This window comes from Galleria mellonella, unplaced genomic scaffold (assembly GCF_026898425.1).
Source record: "Galleria mellonella isolate WM207_F2 unplaced genomic scaffold, CSIRO_AGI_GalMel_v1 utg213, whole genome shotgun sequence".
In the NCBI taxonomy this organism is placed as follows: Eukaryota; Metazoa; Arthropoda; class Insecta; order Lepidoptera; family Pyralidae; genus Galleria; species Galleria mellonella.
Window position 1 is genome coordinate 2,354,095 of NW_026442039.1, and position 17,324 is coordinate 2,371,418.

General features: G+C 34.1%; 1 protein-coding gene across 5 annotated transcripts in view; it reads left to right on the forward strand.

Annotated features, from left to right (window-relative positions):
• The window catches only part of LOC113511740 (GATA-binding factor C), a 118,497-nt gene that overhangs the window by 35,518 nt on the left and 65,655 nt on the right, over window positions 1–17,324 (forward strand). For all 5 annotated transcript variants that reach the window (XM_026895449.3, XM_026895448.3, XM_026895451.3 and 2 more), the window contains exon 3: window positions 9,453–9,995. In XM_026895449.3, coding sequence (XP_026751250.1) covers window positions 9,453–9,995 — 543 coding nt within the window. The remainder of the gene's footprint in view (window positions 1–9,452; window positions 9,996–17,324) is intronic.

The following is a 17,324-nucleotide window of genomic DNA, read 5'->3' on the forward strand; positions in this document are numbered from 1 at the left end:
ATGAATAATTTGCTGTTACTTTAAATAAAGGAACTGTTCCTTCTTAAAGATGGAGCAGAAAAGTTTCTTTAATTTTCAGTTTTCTGTATTAACAAACCTATAGATTAGTACAAAACGATTATAATACTTATAGTTTTTGATCTATCAATACTTAGTAATAATAGTTGTGGAAATAATCACTGAAATTGTCGCTCAATTGTCAAAGTTATTGTACATAATACACAAAAATCATACATTTTAATTGAGAATTTGTTAGTTTTCCAAAACAGTTCAACATTCAAATCGTATGATAAAACCTGAAAACGATATAACCCGGATATCGAAATAGAACAACCCTGTTAACGATCGATCGCGGCTTACTCTAGCGACGTTGTACAAGACAGCTCTTCCGTTTGCGTTCGACACTAGTTGTTATTCCTGACGTCTGTCACACGCCACTCGGTAGCACCCACCCGTAATAATAAGAAACGAGCCTAATATAAAAGCATTATAATCCAATCATGAGGTACCACAGTGTGTGACCGCCCGTGAGCTTGATTTACCATTCGGCGCGCGCGTCGAGTTGCTCGTAAAATATTTTTGGTTGTACAACACTTGAAAGAATTAGAAGTAAATTTGTAGTACAAGACACACGCGTCGACCATCGAATAGTTTAATATTATTTATTCCGCGAACGACTTTTCGGTTGCGTTCAAACACTTTCATCTTTAATTTTATAATTGCGTTCCGTGAATTCAGTTCGTTGACGCTCTGGTTGCCTCTGGGCACGTACTCAAATAATTTATTGCAACTCACACTATACGAGTGCATAATTGTTACACAGATACAGTTTGTATGAAGCAGTTTCCAAAAAAAGAAGGTTTTCAATACATGTGTATTCTTTTTTGTATTTAGTTTCCCCTCGTCTTGCATTATTTACCAGAGGGAGACTTTGTACAAAAGTCGATTGCTTGGGTACCTCTGTCCCATTCGTGTTTCAACCGTGAAGCAATTGTGTTTGAATGGCTGTGTTTCGGTTTGAAGGGTGGAATATGGCGTGAATTTACTGGGTACAGAGGAATAACACCTGAGTCCTCAGGAATGGCAACGCATGGTATCATGGTAGGTATCATGGGCGAAAATGTTTGCCATTCTGAGTTGTATAAAACAAATAAAACAAGTGTCATTAAAAAGGTTTATAGTACCCTCATATTATTATTGTGATTATTGGTACCGTTTATTTAATTTTGAGGAGACAATTCAGTCTATTTTGGAACTTTCTTGTATGTAGACACAAATTTGAACTATCGAGTAGGTAAATAATTTCAATATAATTTTCATTTAGAACGTAGTATGTCTAAAGGATATTAGTTATTCATCATTTTCATTAAAATATTTGAGTTATGAAGTCTAAATCTCTGATGATACATCTGATAGATTGCTAGTCGATTGGTTAGCATTTTTTGTATTCATAAATTTAAATCACAATTCTTACAAATTGAATAAACTCTATACTGTATTGTTAAAAAAAAACGAAGAACTGAAAAATTTTGCAATAATATTTTTTTACTTTAAACTAATTATGTTGCACAAAAAAACTAACTTCAATTGTAGCAAAACCAGTTATTTAGATTTCCAAACTAAAATATAAAACCGATTTTGATAAAATTTCATTGGAACCTATCTGTAAGTAATAAAAACATAATTTTCCAAATCATTTTATAACTTACGGAGTCAAATATAAGAAAAAATATAACCGAATTGAGCACCTCTTTCTTTCTGAAGTCGGTTGAAAATAATACATAAAATTGGACAATCACATTGTGCACATATTCATTGCAGTGAACCAAAACTAAATTTGCATACTTTCATAATTAGGCCGCACGGCCCAGCGTTCAGTGGCCAAGCGGCGGGAAATACGCTTAATTACTGAACGAACATTCTGACCGTCACGCTCGCTTGCCTTGACACTGTATATCTGTACCTATGTGTACCGTACCAATCATAAATATTCGAATTCATCCTTCAACTTATGCATGACAAATCAATAGAACACTGCAATTATGTGGAAGGATTATAACTATCTCTCTATCTTCATGTCAAGTCACTTGCAGGATAGGCAGAGAGAATTGAATGCCAAAGGTCATTTTTGCATATATCTTTGCTTCCTGTACTTTCAAAGACATATTTTTTTATAACATCTCTTTTTTAATTTTGTTCTTTAGACTTTATTACAGTACCTATAATAGAAAAGATATTTGGAAATTTATGTAGGACGACCCCCACTAGATGGAGTCATGACTTCAAATGCATTGTAGGGAGTCAGTGGATGCAGGTGGGTCAGGACATTTTTTTAGGGCAGTCTATGGGGGAGGCTTATGTTTGGCAGTAGACGGATAATCGCTGAGATGATGATTATTTGGTGTACACGACACCTACTAGTACCCATAGAAATCACAGTAGTGGAATTCGAGTAAATTTCTAGTAGATTTTATATATAATTATGATGTAAAATTTGTTGCATTATTTAACACACAAAAGTAATTTTAAGTTTCTAAAGTTAAAGAATTAGATTGAAAATTAAGTAATTATAAGGAATTCACCTTCAGCGTTGCTTCTACAAAGAAGGCCGTCGACGATATCTCGATATCGTGTACTGGTAGAAATACTTTGTTTCGCTGTCTGAGAGGCTATTTCTCGAAATGCGTGACATTACATTTTAAAACAAAAAGGTGGTGGTGATAAACACTTTAAAAGCAAAGCAGCGTTGCAATGTTAGTAGGCACCTAAAATACTCCGCGTCGATACGACGATCAATAAATTAAAATTAATTCGGCGTGCGAACGGAGAGATCCGATACGCGATACCGACGCCTACATTTATCATTCGCTAACACGTCGGACATTTCACAGGGGACGCTCGTTGTAGCAGTGTAGACTTTATTATTGTAGATGTAGAGGTTACCAGAATGTTGATGATTGAGCACGTAATGATCTGCCGCGGGAACAAAGGATAACACTTCTAAAGACAATAAGTGGAAGGGATAAGTTGGCGTGCGTATTGGCAGTTGCAAAGGCATCGACATACGCGCGGGCACGCACCTCGCATGCGGATATATGTAGTTGATGTCACGGTGTGCAAATAAACACCACGCAGACTGGACGACGCTGTTTGCTTGACCTTGGCTCGGGCACAAGAAAGTTCTCACGATGTCTCTAATAAATCTTTTTAAAATACAATTTGCACATATAAAGTACAAACTTACATATTTGCGTTGAGAGCAAAAATCTCCTACCATACAATTAACGTGCAACCAATTTAAGTAAATAAGTTAGGGGGTCAGTAATTGTAATCCGCCGGAAGACATGCTGTGAACAGGGGCACACATTATGGTTTATTACGTACATATGAAAACGAGCCAGTTTAAATCGAAAGGGGCAATTTTCGTCGCTAGCTAAGGTATACAAAAAGGAGGGAGTTCGCTTTCAATATAGCCACGCCTTTATACTTTTGTGCATGTAAATGTGGGGCGTATAAACCTGGAAGTTAATGTAAGATTTGATGGGTTTTATGGATATCGTTTATGTATATTAGGTATGTAGTTTAGCGTATGAGATAATGGTAGTTGTCGATATCTATATATCAAGAGATTACATTTGGAACATTTTATTTAAACGTAATATATATTTAATCATCTAATAATTAAATATTCGGGTCATATTCTTGTTATAATTAAATTGTGTATCGATCATTTGACAATCGTATTGAGAAATATTGCTTACACTACTGCTTTCTATAATACAACTGCATTTTAATATTCCAAAATAATATTATTTAATTTTATTATCTACAGGTATTAAAATTAAATAACTTTGGTTTATAGAAGGTAGAAAACAAGACATATACACAAATTTACAAATATACGACTATTATGTACGATTTGTTTATAGTTTGCCTAAAACTGAAGTTTTATTAAAATTTATAGTAATACCGTTTACCGCCATATTAACTTTGGTGTTTCCATCTTCATGTATTCGTTCGTGCCGCCAAAAAAATATTAGTCCTCCAGCTGTAATTTTAACATAATTTTGTTATAAAAAAACCAAAAGGGTAGTAAAAAAACCGTTACAGACAGTAAACAAGACGGGTGTAGAGTAGTTCATCGTCGATTTTAACAAGTTGCAAGTACCCTGTGGCGCGTCGCCATGATAAGATCTCATCGCTGCATCTGCCTGTTCAGGGTAGGGGCAGTGGGACACATGGGGGCATAGGTTGGGGTTTAATTCCGGTGTTTTGTTACGTATATATACTGTGAGAATTTCCCCGAGCTTCTGACGTTACTATGATTGGCTAGTTGATTTATAATCTTATTTCATAATAATTAACATAAATGTGGAAATTTATGAAAATGTGTGGATTTTACACGCAAATAAGTGTAATTCACTTATAAAGGATTGGTTTTTAATCAATTATGACCTATTTGATATTTTCTAGATAAACATCAAATGTTTTTGGTTTTAGTAATAATTGTTAAGATGTACTTTTGAACACAGCTTATTTTTCATTGAGCACTAAGCAATAAGAAGTTTTTTCCCCAGCAATACTATTTGTATTACGAAAAGACATACTCAAAGATTTCGAGATAGCGACGTATCCTAATTCAATTTCCGTAGTATTCAAAGTGGTATTTATAGTTTTTGTTTACTATTAGTCTCGCAGCTCATAAAACACGAAATCCCCAAACAATCAAGGCTTAGTGGAGCAACTGGAATATCTAGTACAATGGGCGAAACTTTCAGCCCTTTAATGAATAAAAGCACCGGTGGTCGGCCGCTACTGCGTTTACGATAGTGATAGAGTTGGTGATCGCTTCGAATTTAGTTGTAAGGGTTCAGTTAAAACTGTCGCATGGAAGTGGTCGATTTAGGGAACCATAGTACCGGCCAGGTAGGGCATGTGGCGAGATGGCGCGATAACAGGAATTATTCATACGCGCGTTATCGGTCCGCCATCGCGGGGCTATTGTAAAAGCGGCCTAACGCACAAGGGGTGGCTCCCGCTTGTCGCGGACAATGTCAAAACGTTGTTGTGTGTATTCGGCCTAATGTGACGCCGGGACGGATTGATTATTGTTTTATTCAATATTGTTTAATATAATGGCCCTAACGATCGATGCTCGGTTCCACTTGTAACAAGGTTAAACCCACTTTAAACTTTAAGTAATTCTCTTATTGTTTTTAAAATCGAATATTGATAATTGTCACTCAAGTTTTCGGAGCAGGTATATGTAGTTACTATTCATTATTAATAAATATATTAGTTTTTTTTTCTTTCATTCTCGATAATATTTACAATTCTCAACCGATTTCAAAAAAAGGAGTTTATCAATTCGTTTGTAATTTCTTATGCTTGTTATCTCTTAAATCCATCAGTTCTAAACCGATTTAGATTTTCAAATCTGTTCAGTACATTAACTTTAGACCAAAATAACTAGTTTTGTCAGAATTGAAAATGGAATTTTTTTTGGAGCTTTAATTATGGATAGTTAGCAGTGTGTGACAGTTGCAGACATACAGTTGTTATCATTTGAAGAATATAGGCGATGAAATGATACAAAAATAAGTATTAATTTTGATTATAGGTGAAAAAGACTTTATGATTGTTATTGTATCTTTATACGTGGTAATTATAAAAAAAATATGATGAATTATAGAATTCTGTGCTAGAGAATGGTGGTAATTGTGATACTGTATTTATTGAAGCATATGTGTTAACATTCATGTCTATGATACGATAATTTGAAAACAAAGGACCATATTAGTATTGAAGTGTCTAAAGGTTTAAATATATCAAATTATTTTATGGAAGATCTTCAAAAAAAAAATACACTAATTTTTGCCAGAAAAATAAATATTTATAATAGCTTTGCTATGTCACCCGCAGTATTTGTTAGGTTGTGTTAATTAATCAATTTCGACATTCAATGTTCGTAAAGTTCATTCCCCCACGAGCCTAGCCGTGACTGGGCCGCAATGTACGGGTGCCCTTGTGATAACAATCGCTGATAATCTCGGAGTGCGATCGACACCTGGATCAGTGAATGCGGGCTTAGTATCTATTGCATACCTTCGTATTATGTACTGATGGTCCCGTTGGCTAATTTGTTATATACGTTTAAGAGTAACTGAATGGATCTAGCGAAATACATTAAAAACCTTACCGATAACTTAGATAATATAGATAGAGTGTTTCCATACAAAAGCGGGACAACGTTTTCATACAATTTTGCGTGATAAATAGTTATGAGTGATTCATTTATAACTTCTGTACCTATTTATTTTGTCTTATAATTTCTGCATCTTTTTCATTCATAAATACTCATTTTATTTTTTAAATAATACGCAAGGTACATTATATGACTAAGTATATAGAACACTGATAAAAAATACGTGTCAGCTAATTTAACAATTAGCTGACGAAAATTTGATACATTTTTGAGACTCGATGCACTATCCATATAATCTAAGAACAATAATTTGTCATCTAGATAGTATAAATCCAAATCGGCTATAAAGGGTTGTGTTAGACTCAGTTCGTTAAAATGAAATGTTGAACTCACCGCTCTCTCGGTATACACTGGCGGGATACCAGTAAGGAATGAGAATAAAGTTAGGTCAATCAGCTCATTGTGATTTATTCACAAGGAATCAACCAGGAACAATGATAGTTTCAAAGTCCGATAAGGTGGTACTATAACTAGCAATCGGGCAATTAGTCCCCATTATTGATAATTTCTTCCTTCGCTGGACACTGATACCTATATCCAAAAATAAACCAACTAGATATGTGCAAAATCTGATAAATTTTCAGTTATTATTATATAATTTATTGCACTAAAACATAATAACAATTAGAAATATTATAAGCAAAGGTAATACTTATCTTTAAAGAGATCTTCCTAATATAGTCGATCTAGCATAGTATACGAAGTAATGAGTGAGTTGTTTTCTTTTTATATAGTTACAAAATTATTTCAAAATTTCCTCAATGATAAATATCGATTATATCTACTCATATTATCGGAGAAAAAAAGCTAGATATACATTTATTAATATTAGAGATTTATAGCCGTGTTAGACAGATAGAAATATCGTGTCAATTACTAGGTAACGTGCTAAATTCATAATGTAAATTAATTTTTTTTTTTTGCGAAGTGTCAATTTTTTGATATAACTACAATTTGATTCTATTGTTGCTATAAATGATCAAGAGTACGTAAGTAAAAATCTAACAATAATCTTAAAGGTGAGACCCCTTTAGCGATATTTCTGTTACGCTATGTTTATTAAATGCTGTTGTTTGTGCACTTTCACAACAAAGGAAAGCGGTATACAAATTCTACCAGAACAGTTCAAGGGAAGGAGATATAGGCAATGCGCTTCTGACTGCCTTGGTACTGTTGTAATATAAATACTTATATGTTTAGTATATTACTGCAGTATAGGTAGGTACACTTTGAAATTGTAATGATTAGCATTATTTTACCAATATTAGGAATTTTATTTTACCACTGATATTGAACAATTATTTCCAAGGAAGTATAATATAGGTATATAATTAGCTCGAAAAACAACAAAAGAATTTTAATACTCCTAATCTCCTTAAGACGGCGCATCCAGCTGTCAAATTAGTGTAGGAAGGTCAAATATTTCCGTCGTTTTTTGGAAAAAAATGTTCAGTTTCATTGGCAGAACATTCCTTTAAAATGACACTTATGAATTCGATTCCACCTTGTTATGTTACGTCTTATTTGGCAGATTCATTTGTTTGCAATTTTTTAAGTACATAATACTGCAGTGAAGCATCAGTGCATGTATACATTGTTGTTTAAGTCTTATCAATATCTGCTTCAAAAGACCTTAGTCCTTAGAAGTGGTAACAAATGAGGGGGGCCATATATTGTTGTACCATATCCCAGTTCCTTGTATTTAAATGCTGTATGCAAATGTGTGTGTACCATTTGGCATCAGTTGGCATCGAGCGACGTGTGTTCGTTTTTTGAATACGAGTATAATCATATATTAAACCTCAAGTATGAATTTGAGTTACTGGGATGTTATCAGCCCTTAAGAGGAGCAGGGAGTATCTTGACTCCAGTTAAGTATCTTGAGTACACGGTGAGACTATATTTCATTAAGAGACTTTCGTCTTACTTTCTATTTCAAATTTCCTAGAGTATAAAGACAATAACAGATTTTACATTTTGGACATGTTGCAACTGTAAGCAATGTGAAACAGTGCACAGCGGGATGCACCAACGATTATCGTACGTGCTGGTATACCACGGGGAGTAACGTGAAGGGATGTGCCCCAACTGTACACAACCAATCGACGATCAGATATTGCTGCACCCTAGAATATCCACGTACATATGTTTGCTTTCACTTATAAATAATAATTGTGGAATGTAGTTTGTGAAATTAAAAAGGGGTGTTAGTACGCTGGCCTGTTTGGTTTGCGTGTTCCTATCTGAACACATGTTGTATTGTTACTATTTAAATGTAACTTTGATATAGTGAAGTAAAGTGAATGCAATATTGTAAGTACATTGACAATATAGAATCTATATAATATAAAATCAAGTACATATGTATTTATAATCCTCATCGTAACTAACATGATAACAGTCTGTTTGTCTATCACGTTATCATGGTTATTAGGATTGATTTCATAAAAATTAAAGTATTATCTTAAATCTAATAAGTATTGTAATGTAGCATTAGTAGAAAATATGTTTTGCGAAATATTGTATGTGTTAATTATTTCGCAAAATTTATTTTCTTATCTAAAATTAAATGAATCCACAAAGCAAAACATAAATAACGGCGTCCGCAAACAAATCAACACAGTGTATCATCAAAACTGACACCACTATGCACATAATTAATGAAATTTCCAGCTGGCCTACAATTTTAATTGCCCAGTGTTGTGACACGGCACTTTTGAAATATTTTGGAAAATAGCGGCCTTTTGTTCACGGACGCAACCATCGAAACCCACGGAATAAAACTAACCCATTATTTGTTTATTAAATACGCATTAAAACCTTGAATATTCATGACTACATTTACTATACTTGAGGATGAAGATGTCGTGTGAAAGACCAGTTGTTAGATACAAAATGATATTAATTTAGGTAAGCGCGGGCGTGGTACAAACCGCCTTCAAATTGTTCGCCCTAATGACGGCAAGTTGCAATGTTTTGGGCTCATGTTACAATGACTTCCGTATCTGTATATCTCTGTCAGGTTTATAATGGTTACTTGAACGCTCATAAACATTGAGTAGCTTAGGGAATCTAATAGCTCTAATGTACCTCAGTCATTCTTTCGCCGGTTGTCGCAGTCCACCACTATTTTTCATTCTATTTACTTTGTTCTAGATGTTTTAATAGCATGTTTATGTGTGTGCAGGTCGAACGTTAAGTGGCAGCAGTGGGCAAGTGTGCCGGCCGCACTTCCACACACCGCTACACCCGTGGTTAGAGTCGAAAGCACTCGGTGGCGGGGCGTGGGGTGGTGGATTCCAGCAGGATGCCGCGCAAGCCGATAAACCACTGTCGCCTGCGCAGCATCACCACCCCCATCCCCTGTTCTCGTTCCCTCCGACGCCACCGAAAGACTCAACTCCAGACTCTGTGGCTGCAGCTGCGTTAGGTCAGCAAGACTACCAGGCGGCGGTGGCGCACGCGACCGCGATGAGTGTCGCGTTCATGCAGCAGCAACAGGAGTTGCCGCTGTGTGGAGACGTCAAACCTATGATGGGGGCGCCGCCGTCGAAGCAGCGCGAAGGTGCGCAGCCAGACTCGTGTCCCCAGGAGTCGAGCCAGCCCTCCGGCGAATACAACGCGCAATACAATGCCGCCGGCGGCGACTACTACAACTACCAGGGAAAGGGGTTTAGTGGGGCGCAGCAGCAGAATAAGCCGCGGCCGAACAAGACGCGAACGAGCGCCGGTGAGTCCACGGGGACTACCCACGCACTGCACTGCTCTCGCTGCATTGCACTCCACACTCGCTCGACGCTTATCCGATCACAGGCGTTTTCCTATTTTATTACTTCTGTCTCAGTTGATATTAAAAACTTTTTTATATGTCGGTATTTATATCGATCGTTGGTTTACCTAGTCGTGTTAGCCATTTATTTGTAATATGGCTTTTGCTAATAAAATTCGTGTCTAATCAGTTAATAAATCAAATAGAGGGGGCCGTTCAAGGTTCGTTATTCGAAGTCTTTATAAAATGATTGCCGAGATAGTCAGTGCGTAATTAGAATCTCAGTTCAGATTGTCTCATCGACAATGGCGATTTATTAATTCGATAAATGGCGCTAGATTAATATTTCATTTGATAGTTTGATATGGCATAGTAGAATAATGTATAGGGAATGTGAGATGTGATCGGATAAGCGTGGTCCTTGCACTGGGGGTTGTGGCGCCACACGTTCTCTATCTGTAACACGGCATCGCATCGCCATCGGCTCGCCGAACTCGGCTTGGGATCATGTCGATGTTGACTAACGCTTATTAACTGCTATAAAAAATGGTGGAGGTGTTACTAACGTATTGTTAATTTCTTACAGCTGACATCGAGGTTCATGATATTTTTTATAAATAATTAATCTTTCGGTAAATTACTCTATCTGTAGGTGTAAATATTAATCGTCTGTTATGTCGTGTTTAATCGCTTTCAAATAAACTATATGCGGTGCACTTCTGAAATTCGCCAGCGCGGCGTGGTGCGGCGCGGCCTAACTCAATTGTTCCCGGGTGCATGTGAACGTCGCGGCCTCGTCTGATGTTGACCAAACTAACCGAACCGTTTTCTCATTATTTTATTGTTGCTATTGTCTTAAATAGGTACGCTATTAAACAAAAGCTTTTAAGATTTCAAATAAATTTCATAAATATAATTTTTAAGTTAAACCGTTGAGTCATTATACTTAATTATAACAGAATTTAAAGTGTATTCACTGAAAATGAAAAAAAATCAATATGATAAAAAAGAAATTAGTGTTATTAATTTATTGTTAACTAAGGTTTAATGTATTCGTATATCATAACGTAAGTAAGTACCTTGAATATCTTATCAACATCGGTTTTATAGATTTTACAGGCGTATTTTCATATCAGATAATGTCAACTTTTAGTGAGGATTTGAGGTTGAGATTTGATACTTTCTATAGAAATGAAACATTATATATATGTAGTGTATGTGTAATGTTTTAGTTCCATCTAAACTGGTTCAGTATTTTTTGTTTTTTAGAAATATTCAATGAACAGACATGACATTTTGAGGATTTATTTTATGTATCTATCGATATGGTAACAATGACTTACTCAACGGTTATTGTATTAACACCACATAATGCGGCTTCATTTTAATTTTTAAAACATAATTACGACTCTCATAGTTAAACTTTGACAATGGACGGGAACTAAATAAAAATGGCCGTCGCTTGTCTCTTACTTATTAGAGTAATGAATGGACAGCATTATGTAGAGTGACTGTTAATATGGTTTAACATAAAAATAGAATTACCGTTGCAATTATGTTTGTTCAATATTTTGTGAAAATTTAAGTAGTTGAGCATATCGCGAGCGGTCCCACGGACGTTCCCGTCAAGATCTAAGGAATGGATTTCTCACAGATTAGAAATTATTGAAAAACGCTATACACAATGTTAATTACGATAGTTGGATAGTTGATGTCTTTATAAAGATATCGTCGTGTCAAATTGTCTTGTTCCGTGTGATGGAGACAAGAGCCTTCAAAGTTTCTACAAACATAATTTACATTAAGTTGGGAACCGCTTTCATGCAGTTTACTTTTATCATTTGTTTACGTCGAACAACAACGATATCGTAGTTACACTATCGCCACCTTTATGACCTATATATTATTTAGTTTAGTATTTAATGATCTTAATCTTTGCAAACTTTAAAGACACGTGTCTAATGGTACTATGTATTTGTAATATATCTACATATATAATGAGATGACATATTGAGCGTGTTGAAAGTCGTATCAAAGAGACGTCGATATGTGCTTTACAGTCGCAAATCTAACAAAATCCAGTTCATTATTCTTAAACAAAGATTAGACAGTAAACTTTTGCTAACAAAACGCTCTGTGAATCGATCTAATCCCGTATACTTAACATATAAACGGTTACGCGTTGGGTTACGCATCGTTCCCCTTTTTTGTTCGTTTCTATGTACTCTTGTTAATTGTGGTAAAAACTTAATAGGTACGCTACAAGACGTGCGTGTAATTGGAAATTGACTATCAGCTCATTTGTTTAATTAATTGTCTATTGTCTTACAATGTTGGATATATGAAATAGTTATGGGTCTCAGAGCATATTAGCTAGGTAGTTATCATGTAATTTTCATCATTAATCTTATAATAGTTTTCGTAATATTCAGTGTTGGATAGTGAAGATTAGGAATGAGGACGTATCTATAAGTTTTAGAAAATAAAAGACTAGTCAAAATAGAGTTGGACCAGATCGAGCTAATTATAATTCATTCCATACTCTTTCAGTTCATTCTTATTGTAATCATGTTATGATGTATTTTTATGAGGACTTTGAGTACTTCTTTATTGCTGGACTGTATATGCCGATGTTTTTGTATATTGTTCTTGCATTATTCTTTTGGATAGACTGAACCTTCTGGTTCTTTTTTCCTGCTTGTTTATCTCTAACTACATATGCCACTAATTTCAAATTCTTGTACAACTTCAAAATACAATAAAGTATATTACTTTTCGAAATAAATAAATGTCTATGAATATTTTTTATTCGATATTTTACCTGTAGAATTGCCAATGTAATTTTATATAATCCACCTATTTATGATAATAGAGTAGCTTGAGTCATACAATGAACGCGAGGGAATATACAAATTGGTCGCATAAAAGAGGAGTATGGCGGAGTGTTGGTATGTCTGGTGCCGGCAGTTCCTTGGTGGAAACAGTATTATGATAATGCGGCACGGCCGGATATGGCCCATTCCATTGTTGCCGATCGCTTGACCTCGAGCCTCCAGCGTTCTTATATAAAACAGAACGGATTTAAAAACAAATTAACACCAGCAATCTAGCTAAAACTTGGAGCTGGATTTAAACTGTTAAGGATTTTGAATAAGCATAAGTAGTTTCTGTGTAATGACAGACAAAAAAAATGTGTCTTCATACATTTAAATCCATAGAAAGAAAAAGTTGTAAGAGGCAACTGAGGCAAGAGCGCACAAACCATTAGTACTAGAGAAGCATACAAAAGTATACCAGAGAAATAATAGCTCACTTTTTTGGAAGTTTTTTTGGAGTAAAAAAACCGAGTAAAAACGAACTATAGTTTTATGTATTTTTTACTAACATGGAGCAACGACTTCTTAAAGCAATAGGAGGTTCAAAATCTTATATCGTTTTCAGTCCATGTTTCTTTTAGAATTATGTTTTCACTATTTAAACATGCCAATCATTTTCATATATATCTTGCATACAGGATAACATTAGTATCATAAAGTTGAAATTAAATAATTAAATTAAAAAAAAAACAAATACCTGCAATAATAAGGCGAGACATTAATGAAATAAAAGGACAAGCAATGTTAAATTTCGATGCATTTAAAAACGTGACTGCAGCTAATGAATACAATATGCCTATTTGAAGAATGCCAGAAAGGGCAATTGAAATACTAACCGGATAGTTACAATCCCAACCTGCGCCCATTGTAGTTATTATGCCGTATATTTCTTAACAAACTGCTCCATTCAACACTTTCTAAAACAATGCCACGTTCACTTTAAATGGCATTTAAATTATTCTACAATTTTATGTACTAATAACAATTCAAATGTAGCAGCATTGTTTGGTTGTGTACGACTCTAGACTTGTTGTTATTTTATATCTGAATGTTGAGTTTACAATTTAATTCGACCTAACTTTATAATTTATTAGAATTTAGACATAAAAATAACTTAATATTATATGGGATAAAGATTAAGCTTTTTATTTGTAATGAACAAATTGAAAATTACATAATCGAAAATTAATTCGCCTATTGAAAGCTGCATTATCAGCGTGTAACAGCGTGTGTGGGCTGTACTTTATTTTTCTTTTTAAATCTACTTATCTCTTTCTATGCGAAATCGGGGCGAGTTGTTAGTTTATAATAAATAAAAACCTCTTTATCGTAGCAATTTCTTCATTTCGTTACGTCGATCTTCGTGGTGTAGTAATTTAATATATTTCCACATCTTCCGTTGATTGCATTTACAATTCCTGCAATACAAACATTTATATAAAGCTAGGTGTATATTTTTTATTCATATTTATGTATTTGTTTATTTTTTATTCCATAATGTTTATTAGATGTCTACTCACATAATATTATTATACGCAGCATTATAGACCCTGACCCTGGTACTGCTGCTGCTGGACCCTGATGGGTATATATATATATATATATATATATATATATATATATATATATATATATATTATTTATATATATATATATATTATTTATTTATTTATTCATTAATAATAATAATATGTGTACATGGCGGACTTAATGCTAAAAGCATTCTCTCCCAGTCAACCATAGGGAAGTGTCAGAATACTCGAATGCGGTACTACTAATTATTGATATACATACATACTAAAATTATATATTATAAACGAATAAATATATATAAATAACAAATATACTTACACATATATGACATATACTATACACGAAATTGAGAATAATATAAAGTACTTACTGCTCGGATAAAAATAAAAAGTGAGCGTGAACGCTTTTTTTGAAAGACGGTTTAGTCGGTAGTCTCTTAATGGCATCAGGAAGCGCGTTCCAGAGTCGTGAAGAATGTAGGAGAAAAGAGTTTGAAGCGTAACCAGTACGGTGAGAGGGGAAAGATAATATATATATACAGTACAAATATATTATTCAGCGTATCCCGTTAGCGCAGGCGGGGTTACCATACCATTTTCACCCATCAAATAAAATTTACAAATATATATATTAATCTATGTCATATCTATGTGTATTTATATATAATATGTCTATATCTATAAATATTAATATTATTACTTATAGATCTGCTTAATGTTCGATAGATGGCGCTGTATAAAATATCACTATATAAATTTATTAATATTAAGATAATTACGGAGAAGGCTATGTTCAGTGTGTACATTTTAATCGCTGATACAATACTTTTAAGAAAAAAACGTTTACAAGGTTTATTTTAATTCACACCACGCGTCACGCGTTCAGTTGCAGCAACGTTTTGTTTCGCAACCAATTAGCGGAGCGGTGCGCAGTGCGCGCGCGCTACGGACCGTCGAATAGAAAGAATGATGTTGGAACAGTATAGTTCTCTCAATGTAAAAGGGGTGTACTATACTATAAAATAAATATGATGCTAGTTAAATGGGTATAATAAGCTATTCATGCACTTTCAACATTATTTAATAATTTAAATTTTAATATAGAATGTCATGCAAGTTATATTGGAAAGATATAAGATTACTTTTTATTATTTTATTTTTATGATTCTAAAATATAAATATAATTTAGTAATTTAATTTGCTTACTTACATATAAATAAATAAAAATCTATTTATAATTTTGTTTATCAGATTAGTAATTCCTTCAATAATAGAACAGTGTTTTACGATCTTGTACTATTATTGTATTATCTTGTAAAATTAATTTTCATTTTTAGCTTTAATGTTCTTTATAACTCTAAGATCCTATATGTTTGATAGTGTAATATATAATTAATTATAACTTTATTCAATACGAATTCAGTTTTAATTTGATCTATTTTTTATTTTAATAATTCATATCAAATTTGCGAGCGGAATGATTAATGTTATCTACTAAACAATTAAATTAGCAAATTTTTTATTCTGGAATGCGTTAGTAGATACTTACTTATTTGAAATGTAAAAATAATCTGTTACATATTCTAAGTTGTTTAGGAACACAGCACTAATGAATATTTTCGTGTTTAATATATATACGTGTTTATGTTTATGTATAGTAAATTCGTCACGGTCTGCCTGCATACAATGTGAGATACAATTGCAGTCCAAATTTGCATTTTAAGTTGGACATCCGTGGAACTTTTGTGATTAATTCAATTATTAAGCGCGCATTACAGGACGAGGTACTTTATAATTGTTTTATGACTTTGTTTCAAATATTACTAAACAACAGTTTTGGCTGCAACGTAATGTTATTGTAAAATGACACCTCTCTTAGGAGATTGTTAATTTATGATCATCCTGATTATGGAACACAAGCTTTTACTAGAGTAAATTAAGATAAAAATATTCTATGTAAATCTTGAGTTTGGTTTAACGGTGAACTAAGTTTTTTTAAGATCAGTACAACAATTTAAAGCTCTTTAAAATATGTATATAAATTTTTACACTTATTATACGAATTAGGAGAGTAACATAATTTTCCAAATACTGTTTAAGATATAAAACATTTAGGTACTTAATGTAAATGTAATGTTATGTAAATTGACTTTTTTTTGCAATGTTAAATGTTTAACCATTTATCCAGAAAATTTGGACTTGTGAATTTTTATTTTTACTCAGCTTCAGGTAGACGGATGACCGAACGGGTTTGACTACGTTATGTGCGTTTATTTCATTAGAATAATTAGAATAATAAGTAAATTATAGGACGTAATAAGGAGCGTATGTGTGTCCATCAGTTGACCGGTACGGTGATTACATCTGGCTCGATACGACTGCGCATAGTTTCATCGAGGACGCGGCCGCTCGTCACACGTAATTATCTTGCAGTACGCTAATAACGTATGCAAATTGTAAGCGGCAGCGCCATAGCGGACGCGGATAGGAACAGCGCCGTTGGGCCGAACGGATCGCTTCACCAGCGCCCGATCAGCGGGAACAAATAACTGAACAATGAGAAATGTCTTCATTTTCTCAGTTCTCACTACGTTCTGTCATTTCTATTACTCACAAAAATGATCTCCAAGTCAATGACTCGTATTTTTTTTGCACAATCTACAATGTTTCCTGGCAACACAATGCTCAATAAAAAAACGAAACCCCGCGCGAGACCATCGGCTACCATTAAAATTTTCTATTTGCATACAGGCATATAATTAAGGCGTAATAACAGCCTCTGTGGCGCAACAGAGAATAAGTTTTGAGCAATAATTTAATGGTTTGTATGCAAAATAGCCTCACCGTTACGTGTTGATGGGCCGATGCGCTGAGAGAGCGCG